The sequence below is a fragment of the Amblyomma maculatum genome, chromosome 6, assembly GCF_055883805.1.
Source record: "Amblyomma maculatum isolate TAMU_Amacu chromosome 6, ASM5588380v1, whole genome shotgun sequence".
Lineage (NCBI taxonomy): Eukaryota > Metazoa > Arthropoda > Arachnida > Ixodida > Ixodidae > Amblyomma > Amblyomma maculatum.
In genome coordinates, this window is record NC_139349.1 from 79,469,625 (window position 1) to 79,485,413 (window position 15,789).

At 42.1% G+C, this 15,789-nt stretch overlaps 1 protein-coding gene across 1 annotated transcript in view; it reads left to right on the forward strand.

Annotated features, from left to right (window-relative positions):
- Nct (Nicastrin) overlaps positions 1 to 10,277 on the forward strand; it is a 39,654-nt gene extending 29,377 nt beyond the window's left edge. Inside the window, exons 13-15 of the mRNA XM_084607000.1 lie at positions 781 to 938; positions 2,241 to 2,349; positions 5,276 to 10,277. Coding sequence (XP_084463126.1) covers positions 781 to 938; positions 2,241 to 2,349; positions 5,276 to 5,481 — 473 coding nt within the window. The 3' untranslated portion in view covers positions 5,482 to 10,277. The remainder of the gene's footprint in view (positions 1 to 780; positions 939 to 2,240; positions 2,350 to 5,275) is intronic.
- The last annotated feature ends 5,512 nt before the right edge of the window (positions 10,278 to 15,789 follow it).

Genomic DNA, 15,789 nt, shown 5'->3' on the forward strand with positions numbered 1-15,789 from the left:
CATCATCAAAGCTGCTTTAGAAAGGAAAAAGTCTTAAATGGCAAAATCTAATTGGCAACCTTTGGAGGGAAGCTCAGTGTGTAATACAGTTTTGTACCTGTAAGAAACCTCTTTACAAGAGATCTTTCGAGAGGCCCTTATGAACTGTGTCAGATTACTTTGAGAATTGTGACAGATACTGCGCCTTTTCTATCCTGAAAATCAATTTCAAATCCAGCTGATGCCTGCTGTGCTAACGCCTCGTAGACATCTGGGTCTGCTTCTGTTTGCTGTGTGGTGCGACGTTCGAGGATGCGCCAAATGAAATACGCCGCATGGACGGCTGGATTGGACGCTCGGCAAGGTCTGCTTTGTCTATGCATGAATCGCCTGGTGACGTCATGACCAGTCGTGATGGTACATGGCGCGCCCCTTGCTGAACACAACCAGCATTCCATTGAACGCATCAAAGTTCACCGGCGTTCTATAATTCGTCTACAGGAAATTAAAGGCGCTGTATCTGTCACTCGCAGAATCCCGCTATCATTCTCACGATGGACAAGGGTAATTATAATGAACATTTCATGATCAGGGGCATGGCGCAGTTGGTAAAGCGCTCGGATGGAGATCCAAGGGATGGAGGTTCGATTCTCAATGGAGACAAGGCTTGTTTATTTATTTTTAACTATCTTTCTCGAAAGTGTGACACCCTCTGCCGACAGCCTCTGCCGACAGCTCCTGCTTACAATGATGAGACATTAAAGGCTTTCACCTTAAAAAAAGTTTTCCTTTCTGTCCCAGGGAGCAAACCGTTCCCGTTATACGTGAGCGTGGACCCCAATGGCCGCACAATAAATCCGTCCACTGTTCTGACTCGTCTGATCATGGCTTACCTCACTGGGGAGCACCTCAAGAAGGTCACAAAGGATAATTGTACCTCCCTTGCTGATAATGACAAGGTAAGGAGCTGGCCTCACAAAAGCAAGTTTCTCTTTTATCATGCTGCAATGCATATCGTTATTGAGGAAGAGTGGTTCTCATTTAGCTAGCATAAGTTGGAGTAATCTATAAACGTATTTCTGATCAGATAAGAAGGCGCAGTAAAATCTCAATTGAAACGATTCTTCTTGACACATTTTTCGACGAAGAATTTTTAGTTCTCAGCCCACGCACTAAACGCAATACATTTTTGTGCATCCAGTGCGATTGTATTTTATCATGTCGGTTGAGATGATACAGTTGTGGAAATATAGTTAGTCACGTGATTTCCATGAATTTCCCTCCAAGAAGCAGCGAAAGTTCTTTGCTGGAGGGGGGACTATAGTAGCGGCAGTAACGGTAATGCTCGTGGCCGATGTTTCAGCACAACTTGCTCATGTAATTAAATTACTCTATCCTCTCACTTTTGTCATTGAGAACCTGCTCTTTTCTTTTTTGGAAATATTCTTAGCGGGTCCCTTAGTTTCATGCCCTCGCTGTCGCAGTCTGCAGCGCTGGCCTTAGCAGCCTGCCAAGATGCTTGATGCCGATAACCTTTTTGCATGTTTATATTGACAAGATCTGTTTCGGCGGTGATGCTCTTAGCGAAGTTGGCAGACCGTTATGTTTTACACACTCTTCGCAGTTTTGTCGTGGGTGTAGAGCGAAGCAATGAAACTGACTTGGTCCTATGAGTTTCAGGAAAGGTTGCTTCTGGACACTGAGAAACGAAAATCCAGCACAGAACGACAGGTTATTCAAAACGCAGTAATAAAATCAAGTTCTGTGCCAAGTATGTTTGATTCTCTACCTTTTGGGTCTTGTAATAATACGATTTTCGGATATGTTTCAATTGTCTCACTTCCCGTAAGAATCATATCAACGAAATTCCACTGTATATTAGGAATGTTTAGGTCTAAAGTGTAATGCTAATGGTGTCTAGTCTATTCATATTGCACTTTTTGCTGCACAGAGAATTTAGCCCTCTTAGCAAAATGCTTAGCGAGCTTGTTTAACTGGAGAAAGATACTGCTCCATGTCGGGCAGCAACTTCATGCCAGCTTTTTAAAAAGTCTTGATGAACAGCACTCTAAAAGCGTGACTGCTTAGCGCGACGGTGCATGTCAGGATTCCTGTTGTGAAAGTGAGCACTAACCAGGAAAAAGTACAGAAAACGTGGAAATAGGGTTCATAAAGAAAAGTCTTTTAGGCACCTGGTTTGTTATAGATTCTGTTTTTGGATACGGGTGAATTTGTTTTCAGTAGAGCTGGTGCTTTTACAGCTTCATCAGTACAGTTGGATGGATGGCCCAGATGTCAACGAGTCAGGCTTATGCGTGCGATCCACCGCAGTGATGACACTTGCACGCTCCCCAGCACATGAGCTGAAAGGTGGGTGTTATTCGTGTTTGCGGCTCGATCACATATGCTATGACATCCATGTCCATACCTGCCAACTATCCTGATTTACCTCAGAGACTCCCGGTTTTTCCTTAAACTTTTTCCTTAAACTTTTCAATTGTACGACCACTGCCGATAATCTGGTTCTGCCCACGCAAGAATGGTTTTTGCAAAACTGGCATCGTGGAACCTGCAGCCTAATTGTGATTGCCAGCCTCATTATCAACGGCTACACGAGTACCATTCATATCATGGGCTGTGCAGCCGATCAAAGTCAAATCAAGCCAAAGCCAAAGTAGCTGGGGTTGGGGCTGGTTGCATTTCCTGTTTCAGGTTACAGTGACTTGTGTGTACATTCGTGGTCAGATAGCCCACCTATGTGCCATGCGCAGTGTAAAGTTGGAATTCTCGTTTGCTTGAAATCATGGCACTCTCAGAGCCCAAGAAGATGTATTTGCAAAAGTTTTTGCGATTTTGTACTTCTGAATATCCATGCTTCGTGACATTGTGACATGGGAGCATGACCATGTATAGAGGTCGCTGGCTGTTCAATGTTGGGCTTGCATGAGCCAGGTCTGCTTGATGTACCATATATATAAAAATTTTTAGACAGTTTGTTGGTTTCAGAATGCACCTCGCATTTTATTCAAAATAAAGATATGAATTGTGTTTTTTTCACTTGCTATGGGAGGCAGCGACAGTGACTCTCACCACAAGGTTCCCGAGTTGCTAGGTGAAGCCAACTTTTTGGCAATAGGGACGTGTGGCGTGCACGAGCAAAGGTGAATGTAGCAGTAAGCATGGAAAACGGGTGGCATAGGCCGTTAAAAAAGAGAAAGCAACAGAAGAGTTGAGTGAAGTAAGTGAAGGAAAGAAGGGTGAGCAGGCACATAACTGGACAGCATGACTCGAGAGCAGCAGTGTCTTGGCAGTGACAGTGAACTCAGCCAGTTGTGAGACCACATGCATTAATGCGTTGGATGCTTTATTGCACTCGGTGATGTTGTGCGCTTTGCCGAAGTTTTTCTCTCCAAATAATACCGATTATACCCATTTCTTACTTATTTCTGCGTGCTGTCTCCGTTTTTCACTGTTAATGAGCGCAAAAATACGGGAAGGAAGATGACACAGCAGGCGTGCTCACTCACAACTGAATGGAAAGAAGCAGCAGCGTATGTACCCCAAAGGGTGAAGATACAAAGAAAACAAAATTACTATTACACCCGCACAGAAGTACACTAATCGCTAGTGGTGTGCAAATTTTGAAATTTTCTAACATGAATATGGGAAAAAAATATGCCTGTGAATATTGGAATCAAATATTGAATATTTATGTGGGAAAAAAATGAAAATTAAAAATTAGCAACCACTGTAAGACTTGTTTGTTTCAGAATTCATATGGTATTTGCAAATAAAATTAGACTAGAATTGCACTGAAGTGTATATAACCTACTGAAAAATTCAGAATATAAAATAAAAAAAAAATGACTTGCATGAAAACAGGTGGAGCTGTCGTATCACTGCTGAATACAGTACTCTCTCGTTAATTTGACCTTCAAGTATGAAAGCTCGAATTATCAAATGGGACCGAAAAAACTGCCAAAAACCATTTGTATCACAGTAATTTTATCTGAGGAACACCTGTGTGATGAGTTAAACTGACATTTTTTTTTTCTTTGTTTCGTTAAGAGCATCGCTTTGTGCACACTGTCGTAAATGCCCTCTTCACAAAAATGAGCTCCCTCTCCAGTCTTTAAAAAACAGCCCCGTCACGTTCTGAGGATGCTTCACTGTATGGTCAATGTGTTGAAGCATTGCGGTGAAGCGCGATGTGCAGAGAAGCTGTAGAGAATTCGAAAATGTCTGGTGTGTTCGGAAATTCCAAATATCAGTTTTTCAAATATGAACCGAATAGCAACCGTAATTGATTCATATATTTGAAATTTCCAATATTCACACACCTCCACTAATCATGGAAGGTAAAAACAAAAAGTCAAGACGTGAGGCAAAATCCTGTTCCTTCAAGAAAGGGAATTTCATCCTGCGTTAGTGTGATCAGTGGAATGCTGATACATGTTTGGTTTGGTTTGTGGGGTTTAATGTTCCAAAGTGACTGAGGCTATGAGAGACGCCGTAGTGGAGGGCTCCGGAAATAATGACCGCCTGGGGTTCTTTAATGTTCACTGACATTGCACAGCACACAAATGCCTTGCTTTTGTGATGTGAGGTGTGATGTGATAGCATAGGCTGCCAGCCCGCATATAAATCTGTATGGACGTGCCTGCGTGGCCGAGGGGTAATGTGAATGCAAGGGTCCTGGCAGGTTGAATCTAACATCACCCTCTCAAATGAAAACAGAGGTACAAGTTGGCATCTCCTGCCAGATGTAACATCAGGCAACCCTACATTTACTCAGCCCCCGGCAATGTCATCTGCCAGCTACTGCCTGCCCTTGCCATGTTCGTGAGTCTTTGCTCACAACGCCAAAGCCGGACACTGACGCCGGTGCCGACATCGCATTTTTCGTGAACGGGGCTTTAACCATTATTGTATTAAAAAGGGAGTGCTTAGAATTGAGTAGATGTGGTATCAGTAAACATGTTAAAATGCTTAGTAGTACATTCTGTCGTTCCTGAAGAAATGGACAGAGGGAGAGAAAAAATTACACTCTCAACATATATAAGGGGTTCCAGTCGTGTGCTTTCTCTCCTCCTGTCTTTTTTCTTTCTTGACTGGTGTTCTTTCTGAAAATATGTACTAACTTGCCCAGAGTTCCACTCACCTGTAAAGTGTTCCATAAGCTTCAAAAAGTGAATGATGCTTGCTAAAATGATGCCCTTGTGGCCTACTGTTGAGAAAATATTCCGCCATAAGTCTCGAGATGGGCAGCTTCCGTAACAGTGACTTTCTTCTGCAGACTGGAACACGCGGGAGTACTCCACTTGGACCGAGAGTGTGTGGGAGGAAGCCTCGCTGCAGGTGTTCCTCATGCCCAGCTTCCGACAGGAGGTCTCTGTCCTGGTTGGGGGCATTGCCGTGTTTCTCGTCTCGCTGCTCACCGTGCACTGCCTCAACCAGCAGGCTCTGGTGCTGTTCACGCCGCGCGCCCTCGTTGGCATCTAGGGAAACGACACAAATCACATTGCTTTGGCCGACTGGAGCCCCGTTGCCTCGGCAGGCAACAACGCCCGCCACCTGCCGCCCCCCACTGAGCTCTAGACGTACGCACACACATACAACCCCTCGGACAGCTGTTGTCATTGAGCATGATGCGGTGAACTGCTGTGCCCCTTGCTTGTCCATGCTCTTCTCTGTTTTGTTTTAACCTCTCCCTACCTCCTTTCATCACAGGTCTTATTGCTGTTCTCATGAAACCGAATTTGTGTGGCTGGACTGTGTTTTTTTTTTTTTTTTTTTTGCCACAGGTGGCGACAGCAAATGACTAGGCCGCCATCTCACTTCAGCATAGGTGTAGCTTCAGTTAGTGTTTGCTTTGGTGGGAATGCATGACCACATGCCAAAGACACGAGTGGAGGGAGCAGAGGCTTCCAATGGGAATGGTGTTGTAATCATTTGCCAGCCAGTATTATGACTCTGCACTAGGATGGTGCGCCCTTCACTTGCTCGTGTCTTGGCACAGTGCCCAGAATGTTTGTCGCAACCTGCAGGGATGTAGACATCGAAGCTGCTTACCTTCTTCTGTTTATAATCTGAATTTTTGTGGCGAGAGGCTGCAACTCTGAGAGCCATTGACAACACTGTAGTGACCGTAGCCATTTGGAACCTAGCAACTTGTTTGTTTTTTTTTTTTTTTTTTTTTTTTTTTTTTTTTTTTTTTTTTTTTTGCTGCTGCTGCTTTTGAGTGGCTTTGAGCAGCTTTTTATGTTCATGTGAGTTATTAAATTGAACTGGCTTTGCATATATAAAGGTGGAACATGACTGAATCTGTAGTTCGGTTTTATTTTTCTGGAGACCAGTGCTGCATAATACTGCTGTGGAAATTAATTGAACAATGGAGCACTTTTATGTTGCTTCATTAATAGTTTAACTAAACAGCAGCAAAATTGTACTTTTTTCATGAAAGATAATTTCAGTGCATGTTCAATAAGTTTCTTGCCTTTAAAGCGAAGCTGAGGCATGTTTTGGTCTCTTGTTACAACTATACTAATCACTCCTTCATTTTGCTGCTGAGGAATGCTAGATTTAAGTTGATTTCTCTACTCTTTTTGATACTCTACTATTCTTTCAGTTACTTTTCTTTTCTTTTTTTAACTTTTTCTACTTTTTTCACCAATGGCCAGTTTTTGCCTGGCCTAACACAGAGAGTTGCTTCCACCTTCAATATTTGCTTAAATGTATGTGGCAGTCCACTTAAATCATGCATGGCTGCTGTGCTGCTGCTTTTGGAAAGTTTTTAGCTAGAAAATATTCAGGCACGTGTGCTTCATATGTGTTGTTATGCCTTGCTATACTTCAGCGGAAAACCGTTGCGCTTTAGAAAGTGGTCAAAAAGCAGTATTAGCAAACGTCTTTACTTTTAAAAGTTCTATTTCTGTACTTTGATGGTCAACCTCCTTCAACTGTGTCTGGCTTGTTTGCTCGAGCCAGATGTCTTTAAGGTTTGTGCTGAGCGCTACGATTGATGGTGCTGTGGCTTTGGGTACTACAGTTCGTCCGTCGGGGTTGCCAAAGGGTGTGCCTACGTCAACATGTGGGCTGTGGAGGGCTTTTTCCTGCCATGCTTGGGCTCAAAGCTGCTGCCCAGTTCGCTTTGCGTGCTTGACAGCAATCACAGTTGCAGCAGTGCCTCGTTCCCAAAATGACGACGATTGCAGCTTGCTAAAGGACATCAGCCAAACAGCATCTTCTGTCTTCAAGTTGCGAGGAGCCAAAGGCTCTTGGCGGGCACCGAAAACTGTTGTCTTGGGAACCAAGCTGAAGTCGCTTCGAGGCTTAACATGCCAGGGAAGGGGCCACTATCAAGCTACTACTGCTGCTGCTTCTGCCGTGACCGGCCCCTGCCCGCGAGCGCAAAGCAGCTGGGCTGCAAAAGTGCCTTTGTCTGCCAAACTACTGTGATTTGTGTGAAACTCCGATGCCAACAAGATGACGTGACTGAACGGACAAAGCTCATTGTGTTAAGTCCATTCCATAAGCATTGCATTGCGTATAAATTCAGTGATCACATCTTAACAGGAACTGCTTGTGCTCTTTCCCCGTGGTGGAGCGTGTAATTTTTGCCTGTTTTCGTTTCTTTTTTTTTTTAATTTTGAGATGTGTATTTTCCAACATGCATGTTTTTTTTTTTCCCCTAAGATGATTCCGTATGCATGTTGAATAGTGTATAAAGTGTACCATAAGAAGCACATTTTTTTTTTTTCCTGCAACTATGCGCGTAGTGCAACAAAGAAAAAAAAAAGTGTGATATTTATTGGAAATTTTTTGTGCGTGTCGAGTACTTAGTCTGCAGGCTGCAAATGAAGTGAGATGCAGCACTGTTATTAGAAGTATGTAATACTGTGCTTCCAAAAGAGCACACTTTGAAGAGCAGGGCAAGATCCCATCATGTGGCAAATAAGGTTTACTTAAGGTTCAACTGAATTGTATAGCTAATTTCATTTTAATATTCTGTTGCCTTTGTTCTCCCATTGGCAACACATTAGTCAGTAATGCTTGTCTAAAAGACGGTTATAACATCTAGTCCAAGAGAGATGCTTAAATAATAGGTTAGGGACATTCCGCTAGCAATTTTTCTTCTGGCCAGCTGTAATTATAGTTGCATCGTTATATGGCAAATCAGGGCTTTTACCAAGCTTCCCCTTTCTTTGCTTTTTTTTTTTTGTTATATGGCTAAAGGCTGTGAGTGCCGTTGCCAAATATTATACGTCACTAGTTACTTTTTATAAGAGTGTGCAACTTCTCAGGCTATGTGACATTCTGCTATATAGACTTTTTGGAAAAGTGTATAGACTTTTATGTGCTTTTTTTAGAAGCGCAGTCCTAACCATACTTGTTATTTCCTTTTTTGGTGTTATAGTCTCTTTTTGGTTTGTTTCAATATTAAACTTGCCTCTATTAGCGCATTTCTGAAGGCAAATTATTAGTGAAAATTATTGCCACTGGTGTAATATTTTGTGATTATATCGTGAACAGCAAGGTGAGCACTGATTTGACTCAGGACTTGTATGTTTTCTTGTTAACTCTTCTGTTGAGATCAAATGTAGCCACACTTCAAATGCTTTTGTGAACCATTTTTTTGTTGCAAGTCAGCCTCACAGATATGACACCCTCTGCTTTAGCAAATCTATACTCTCCTTTGCATTGTAGAAGAATTAGTGCTGAAAACCAAAAGTGACATCAGAACTTGAAATGACCAGAAATGAGTTTTTGTAAGGACAGGCTTGTATGCTACTGTTATATAAAATTTAAGACATCCTTTGCAAACATGACGCCTGCTGTTCCTGTTTCGCCACATGAATGGCTTTACCAAAGACTTGCAGGGGTGACTTATTGCATGTTGTAACTGTCATTCAATCGCATGTTGAAGGTGACCCTAGGCAAGGAAACCAGCATGTTTGAAAAGTCACTGTCATGTTTTTATTTGCACTCTCTGCTGAGCTGCAGCATGATGTAACATGACATGGTAGAAATGCTGTCTAATGTCTGTACACACTGCGTCTTGTCACAAGGTGTGCAATGAAGGGTGAGACATATTGAGTTAAATCTCAGTAATTTTTTGTAGCATTTGCTATTTGTGCATGCAGGCAGTGAGAGTAACAAATCATTTGAGTAAAGTTTTAGGTGATGCCAGATTAATTTCATATGTATTGTAAGTAAACAACTGTAGAAGAATGAAACCAACACATGAAACTGATCCGATTTACCATTTGCTTTGGTATAATGCTGGCTGTTTCATATTTAAATTATGTACGCTTGGTGTAACGAATGCTTTTTTATGGTTGGGTAGCGACTGGCTGCCATAAATGGACACTGATAATTCCATCCAGTTCTTGTTCTAGGTAAAAATCAACTCCATGGTTCTTTCTCTTAGCGTTGATATTTCTCAACTACAACGCTAATTTATTGCCGAGAAAACGAAATTAAAAATTTTTGCCGCCACTTATTCGTACTCATGACACCAGCACGGAAAATAACTATAGTCAATGTTTCAAAGGGGATGTGGCTGGTGATGGTGGCAGCGACAGCTGCATTTTTGTTCTGAAGCTTTTTTTTTTTTTTTCAACTTATAATGTGCTCAGTTTTCTCTGCAGATAAGGTCTGTCATTACAGTGTGGTAATCTGTCAGTACAGGCAGACTTCAGGTTGTAATGAGTGTTCCTTTACTGTACTGAGCAACTCTTTCATCCTCATTTAGTGCTGCTAGCTGCTGAACTGACTTGCCTGTTGTCACCACTGGTTGCTGCTAGCAATTATACAACTGAGACATCGTTTTGGATGTGATGGACTTAGGTGCTTCACCACTTCTAGCTGTGGTGAAGCAGTGTTGAGAGAAGCGACCTCTGCAGTGATGCTGAGTTTTTGCTTAGATTGCAAGAGGCTGTATGGTGCAGGCTGATGATGGTGTAAATGTATTATTTTTTTAATGGCACTTGAAAAGTGAGAGTTTGCATCTCTCAGCATCACACTTGCTACTGGTGCAGGTGTCCTGTATTAAGCAGAGGGTTACAATTGCTGCATGTTTGCACATGAAAAACCATGTCCCATTCAGTCTTCTTTCATGCCCTTACCGAGAGAAGGCGTACTATTGCTGCAGTTCTTTTTTTAACAAATTACCTTGCTTCCACAGGGATTTACTTTTACTGCGTAGCAGTAGCTGTGCTGGGAATATTCAAGCCTATTCACAAGTCACAGTGCTGTTTTGCTCATCCCGCTTTGTATTAAACCTGCATGGAAAACCATTTATTGTGCCGAGATGAATGCTTTCGTGCAATGCAGGGAAGCACTGTGATGGCCAGTCACCATTAACGGGCCAAACATGGCTGCCATGCTTGCAGTAAGCCTTTTCTTATTTTGTTCTTCAAACACGAGTTACACATGTGTAGCTTGAAGTCCGACAAGGTTGCTTGCTTTACGGCATCCTTTTAGCGAATACTCCATTCCTTGGCTGAAGGTTGTTATCAAGGAAGTAGTCATTATAGGCAGATAGAACTACAGAAAAAATGATGCGGGCCCTTCTGCAGCAAATGGTGTCGACCGATTCTCATGATGTGAATTAATTACTTTAGGTCTGCTAGTGTGAGTCATGAAAATCAGTCAATGCCATTGGCTGAAGGGCCTCTGTTGAGTGGCATCAGCCAGTTTTTTTTTTTTTTTTTCTCAAATTGTATGAAACTGTAGCATCAAAGGCTGAGGCATATGCACAGGTCAACTATCTGTAAGCATTTCTTCTTGAGCAGAGTGCAGGAAAAAAATGGTATATGATGCTCTGAAGCAAATAATGTGGGCACCGTAATGGAGGGACCCATATTAATTTCAACCACTTCAAGATCTTTAACATGCATCAACATCGTACGCCACTTGAGCGCCTTTTTCCATTTTGCCTCCATTGAAATGTGGCTGCAGTGGCCGGATTTGAACCAGGGGTGCTTTGGCTGAGCCACCATGGCAAGGGCTGTGTGCTGCACGTGCTTGAGTGGTTAAAATGGTGAAAGTAAAGGAAGCAAGAAGCTATTGAAAGTTGGGTTGTGCAAATATTGACATATTTGAATATGTATCGAATATGAATATGAAAAAAATGCCTACGAATATCGAATACCTGATCAGTGAAAAATAAGAGGGAAAATTAAAAAAATAGCAATCATGGTTTGCCCTGTTTATTTCAGAATTATTTGAAAATAAGATAAGGCTGTCTGCATTTGGTTTGGTTTGTGGGGTTTAACATCCCAAAGCGACTCAGGCTATGAGAGACGCCGTAGTGGAGAACTCTGGAAAGTTTGACCACCTGGAGTTCTTTAACATGGACTAACATTGCACAGTACACATTTTGATTTTCACCCCCATTGAAAAGCGGTCGCCGAGGACGGGATTCGATCCCACATCCTTGGGCACAGTAGTCGAGCGAGATTAAACCGAAGCAAGAACGTTTTTTTCCAGGTTTCATAAAGTGCTTCGCTTTGCGCACTCTTTTCACAAAGGGGAAGGTCCCTTTTCGTAAAACGGCCCCGTCCCGTTTTGTGGATGCTTCATTGCACAGTTAACACGGGAAGGCATTGCAGTGAAGCATCCTCAAAACGTGATGGGGCCGTTTCATGAAGAGAGACCTTCCCAACACTGTACTTCCAGGCGGTCAAGTATCGCAGTGAAGCACGCAGTGCGGTTAAACAGCAGTGAATTCGAATATTTTCGGTGTGTTCGGTTTTTCACGAATATTCGAAAATTTTGAATACTGCAGTTTTTCAAATGTGAATCGAATAACAAACATATTCAATTCATATTCAAAATTTCTAATATATTCGCACGCCCCTAGTTGAAAGAAATTAGGCATTTAAAAAGAAAATAGTCTGAATTGAGTGATGATTTATAGTTTATGGGATTTCATGTCCCAAAGCAACTTGCGCTATGAGGGACACCATATTGGAGGGCTTGACAAAATGAGGAGCTTTAGCGTGCTGATGTTGTACAGCACATGGGCACCTTGTACACTTATGTCCAGTGAAACGCTGCTTGGATCCAGGTGCTTTGGCTCGCTACCTGGCTGCGCTTGGCCGTAGTGGTGGGTGCGGCATAAAAGGAAGGAGTGAAAGACGAGCATGGTTTACACGACAACTTTTATTGATGAAGGTACACACAGTGATGAGCCTACTTTGCATGCACGTTCTATACATCTGGTACTAATTGTGGGCCAATTTTGTCTAGTCACATTACCTACACACCACCGAAAATGTTGCGGGAAACATCTATCCTCTGCTCGGAAGTACATGCGTATTGGATGACTACAGTTGTAGCATGCATCGCCATATTCGACCTAATCAAGTGATCTGATCTCTCTAAAAGAGAATTGCCCATTTAGACAAATGATTATTTTATTCACCAGGCTGTTCTGACGTGGTCACAGCTTGTGCATGTTTTGTTTAGTCAGTTAACAAAAAAAATTTTTTTCTTTTAGTTGCTATTGTGCTTACTTTTCAGTCTTAAAAGCAGAGCTTTTGTCCAGCAGAAACCTGGAGCATGTAAATGTCAACATTCCAAGCATACTTTTCATGAACTAGCACTCCTGAACAGCAACAAAAATTTGTGAAACATTTTGACACCTCTGTGTAGGTGATATCCTTGCATTTAGCAAAGAGCATGAGGACGTGTAAATTATACTATTTCAATTTTTTACGCTGCTTAATGCTTCTTAGGGGGTGGTTCAGAGGTGATTAATTGAGCAAAGGACTATTTTCTGAACACATTTTCTCACTGAATTGTCATCTGAACTGCAGAAAGGCTACAAACAAAGCATGCCGTGAACACTACCTGATTAATTAAACAAGAAATCAGGCTAAAAAGATTCAGCAAGGAGCTGTCATGCTGCCTGGACAGAGTAATGTTATCCATACAAGGTTGCGTCTGCAGTGATGCATACTTCAGAAGTAATTGGTGGGCTCAATCGAACAAGAATCCAGTTCTTGTTAGGCCAAATACTGGACAAGGTCCTCGAAGTGTAATTAAAAGCAGTTCAAGTACATACACACACACAGGCCACAAACTACGCCACACGTCCGACCAACTGGCAAGGTCTCGCAAACACTGGCAATAGGAAAAATAATCGTCTTCAAACATTCCAGAGGGCTACTACAGTTTGAGTAGGTATGAAAAGCACACCATACTACATAGGAACTTTTCTTCTCTGATAGGTACCCGAAGGCCCACTCACTGGGCTGTTCTCCCTCTCTCCACTCTAAAGCACAGCTTCCCTGAGAGGCAAAGCTTACACAAAAGCCTGCCACTTACAAATGCTATAGCTGGAATCGCCTTCAGCAGCTAGCGCTATAGCAGTTCACCACAGTCATATTGGTACCACAAAAATATACAGATGCCACCAAGTGGTGGCAAACACGTTCAAGCATGCACGAAAAAGCAAAAAGCATGTTCAGTGAGCAGGTTCTATTAAATGAGGTCACAAGTGTAGTATGCTACTTTGTGAGCAGGAATACGCATTTGTTTTAATGCCTAATCTTGGGCACCCTGACTAGTAGTACGTTCGAAGCAAAGCTGGATGATTCAACAAAAGCTTGTCAATCCTCTTCTAGAAACCTGGGGTTAATGTACTGCATGGCACCTAATGTAAACATTCCCGGGCAAATCCTGTCTACTTATCAGCAGAAACATGAATCAGTATAGCACCACAAATTCCTGAAGTAGCTTATTCCAACTGGCATACAGCATGCTTCTTTCTGGTTTGAATACTGCAAGCCTCCAGTTGCTTGAAATTGCCTGTTTAGCTGGTTAGAAACGTTCGCAAGCATATTTTGTTGTTTACTTTACTTCAATACTCTTTGCAAGGAACATCAAATAAGCAAATAAATTCGGTTTTTCAACACTGAGTAATGCATTCTGACCTCTTGAAAGAACAAGCTTTGAAGGTCAATGACCCAAGGACGTGTTGAAATCTGAAATGGTTCCAGCAGTACTGCCACGAACAAACCGATTATTCTGCCTGCTCGCAGTAATTCTCTACATAAGAGAAGCAAACCATACATGTTTACAGGTTAAAGCATGGCACACAAAGCTTCCTCACTACAGCAAATGACACACACAAAGAAAGTGCACTTCACACAAAAAGACGATCATGCAGCGAAAGAAAATGAGCTGACAAAGGCATCTAGCAAACGGCAAAGGAACGACGTTTGGCACTACTAACTATATTCCTATAGCGTCAAAAGGGACACATTTATCGGAACTTTCATGAGGTAGAGCTGTATCTTTGGTCGGTATTCTTAACCTTGTTGCCATAGGTTTGGCACATATAGTACACACAAAACGGCACAGTTAGTAATGGACGCAAGTCACACATGACTAGTGAACAGAGATCGACACTAAACAGGTAGCGAGATAGGACACACCATACTCTAAGAGGAGCATTTACATTGAAGTAAACATTATCAGGACTAGTGCAACATAGACAGAACTTTTTGTTTCTCTACACACAAACACGTTCAGCTATGCCATTGTCTGTAGAGCACCGGAAGATGTTCTGATAGTAGCTATAAATCCAGCCCGTGATAAGCTGTAGCTGTGAACAAAGACACCAAATTACATTTTGTTGAGCACTGATATTTAGTTTAATTTCTCGGAGTGGTTAGTGGTCATGTGGCTATGTTTATGTTTTGCTCTTGTAGCGCAAACTATTTTCTATTCTTTGCTGCTGGTGCCCTTGCAATCAAAGCTTAGCTAAGGACAAAAGGGTAAACTGTTGTAGTGCATGCCAAGCATGCAAACGGCACTAAGGTAAAAAATATTTCCTACGAGATTTCACAGCCAGAGCGACTCTTCCGGTGGATCAAGTCTGCTGACTGAATCTTACAAAAGATATTCACATTGTTCTATGGGTCTGCACACTTCTTTTCGATTTTATGGCTAAAATTTTATTCTGACAAGCAGCCTACTAAACGATGTTTCATTTCTTGAGAACAATTTGCTTCAAGCAAATTGAACGTTTGTTTCAGTTGCAGACATATATTATGGTGAGGCTACCCAAAAGTAATAGAAAATAATATGCCTCTGCCCGTGACAGTCGACAAAACTGTTCAACACTACACATAGTAGGCCGCACTAGGGACTGGCTCATAAAAAACAATTTTCATCCACAGCCAATGTGATCAACTGGCTGTGAAAGGCCATCCTTGCAATGAAATTAGCCTTTGCCATATGCATAATTAATTAGAACATGCTGAGAGCATGGTTGTATGCACAATAGTGTTAACGACAAAATCAACCTGGATAGCAGACACTTCTGGTTATAGATGAAGGTTACACGACTTAGCTGACACACTAAATTATAAAATGAACTAGGTTAATTTAAACTTTGCCTCCTCTGCATGGTAGTAGCCAGGAAGTATAGCTTCTGTTGTCAAAAGTGGCTAGAGACATACAGTGGAGAACAGTCTGAATTTTAGTACTGGAATTTAACCCAACACAGAGTTTCGATCATAACTCAAGTCACCAAATGAGATACACAGGACACCAGCAGACAGTGTATGTGTCGGAGCTCTTAAATATGATAACACACTTGAAGCATTAGAAATGTCATCAATGCTCATGCCAACTGCTTACAGACTGGATGTAGTTTCTGCAATTCCAGCAAGGGTATGTAACTTAGCCCATGGCCCTGTGTACTAGCTGCGCCAGCATGACCAAGATGAAAGAGCCAATGGGTTTAGTCATCGTAAAAACGCATGGGAGGCTCTGATCCACAACTCAGACCCA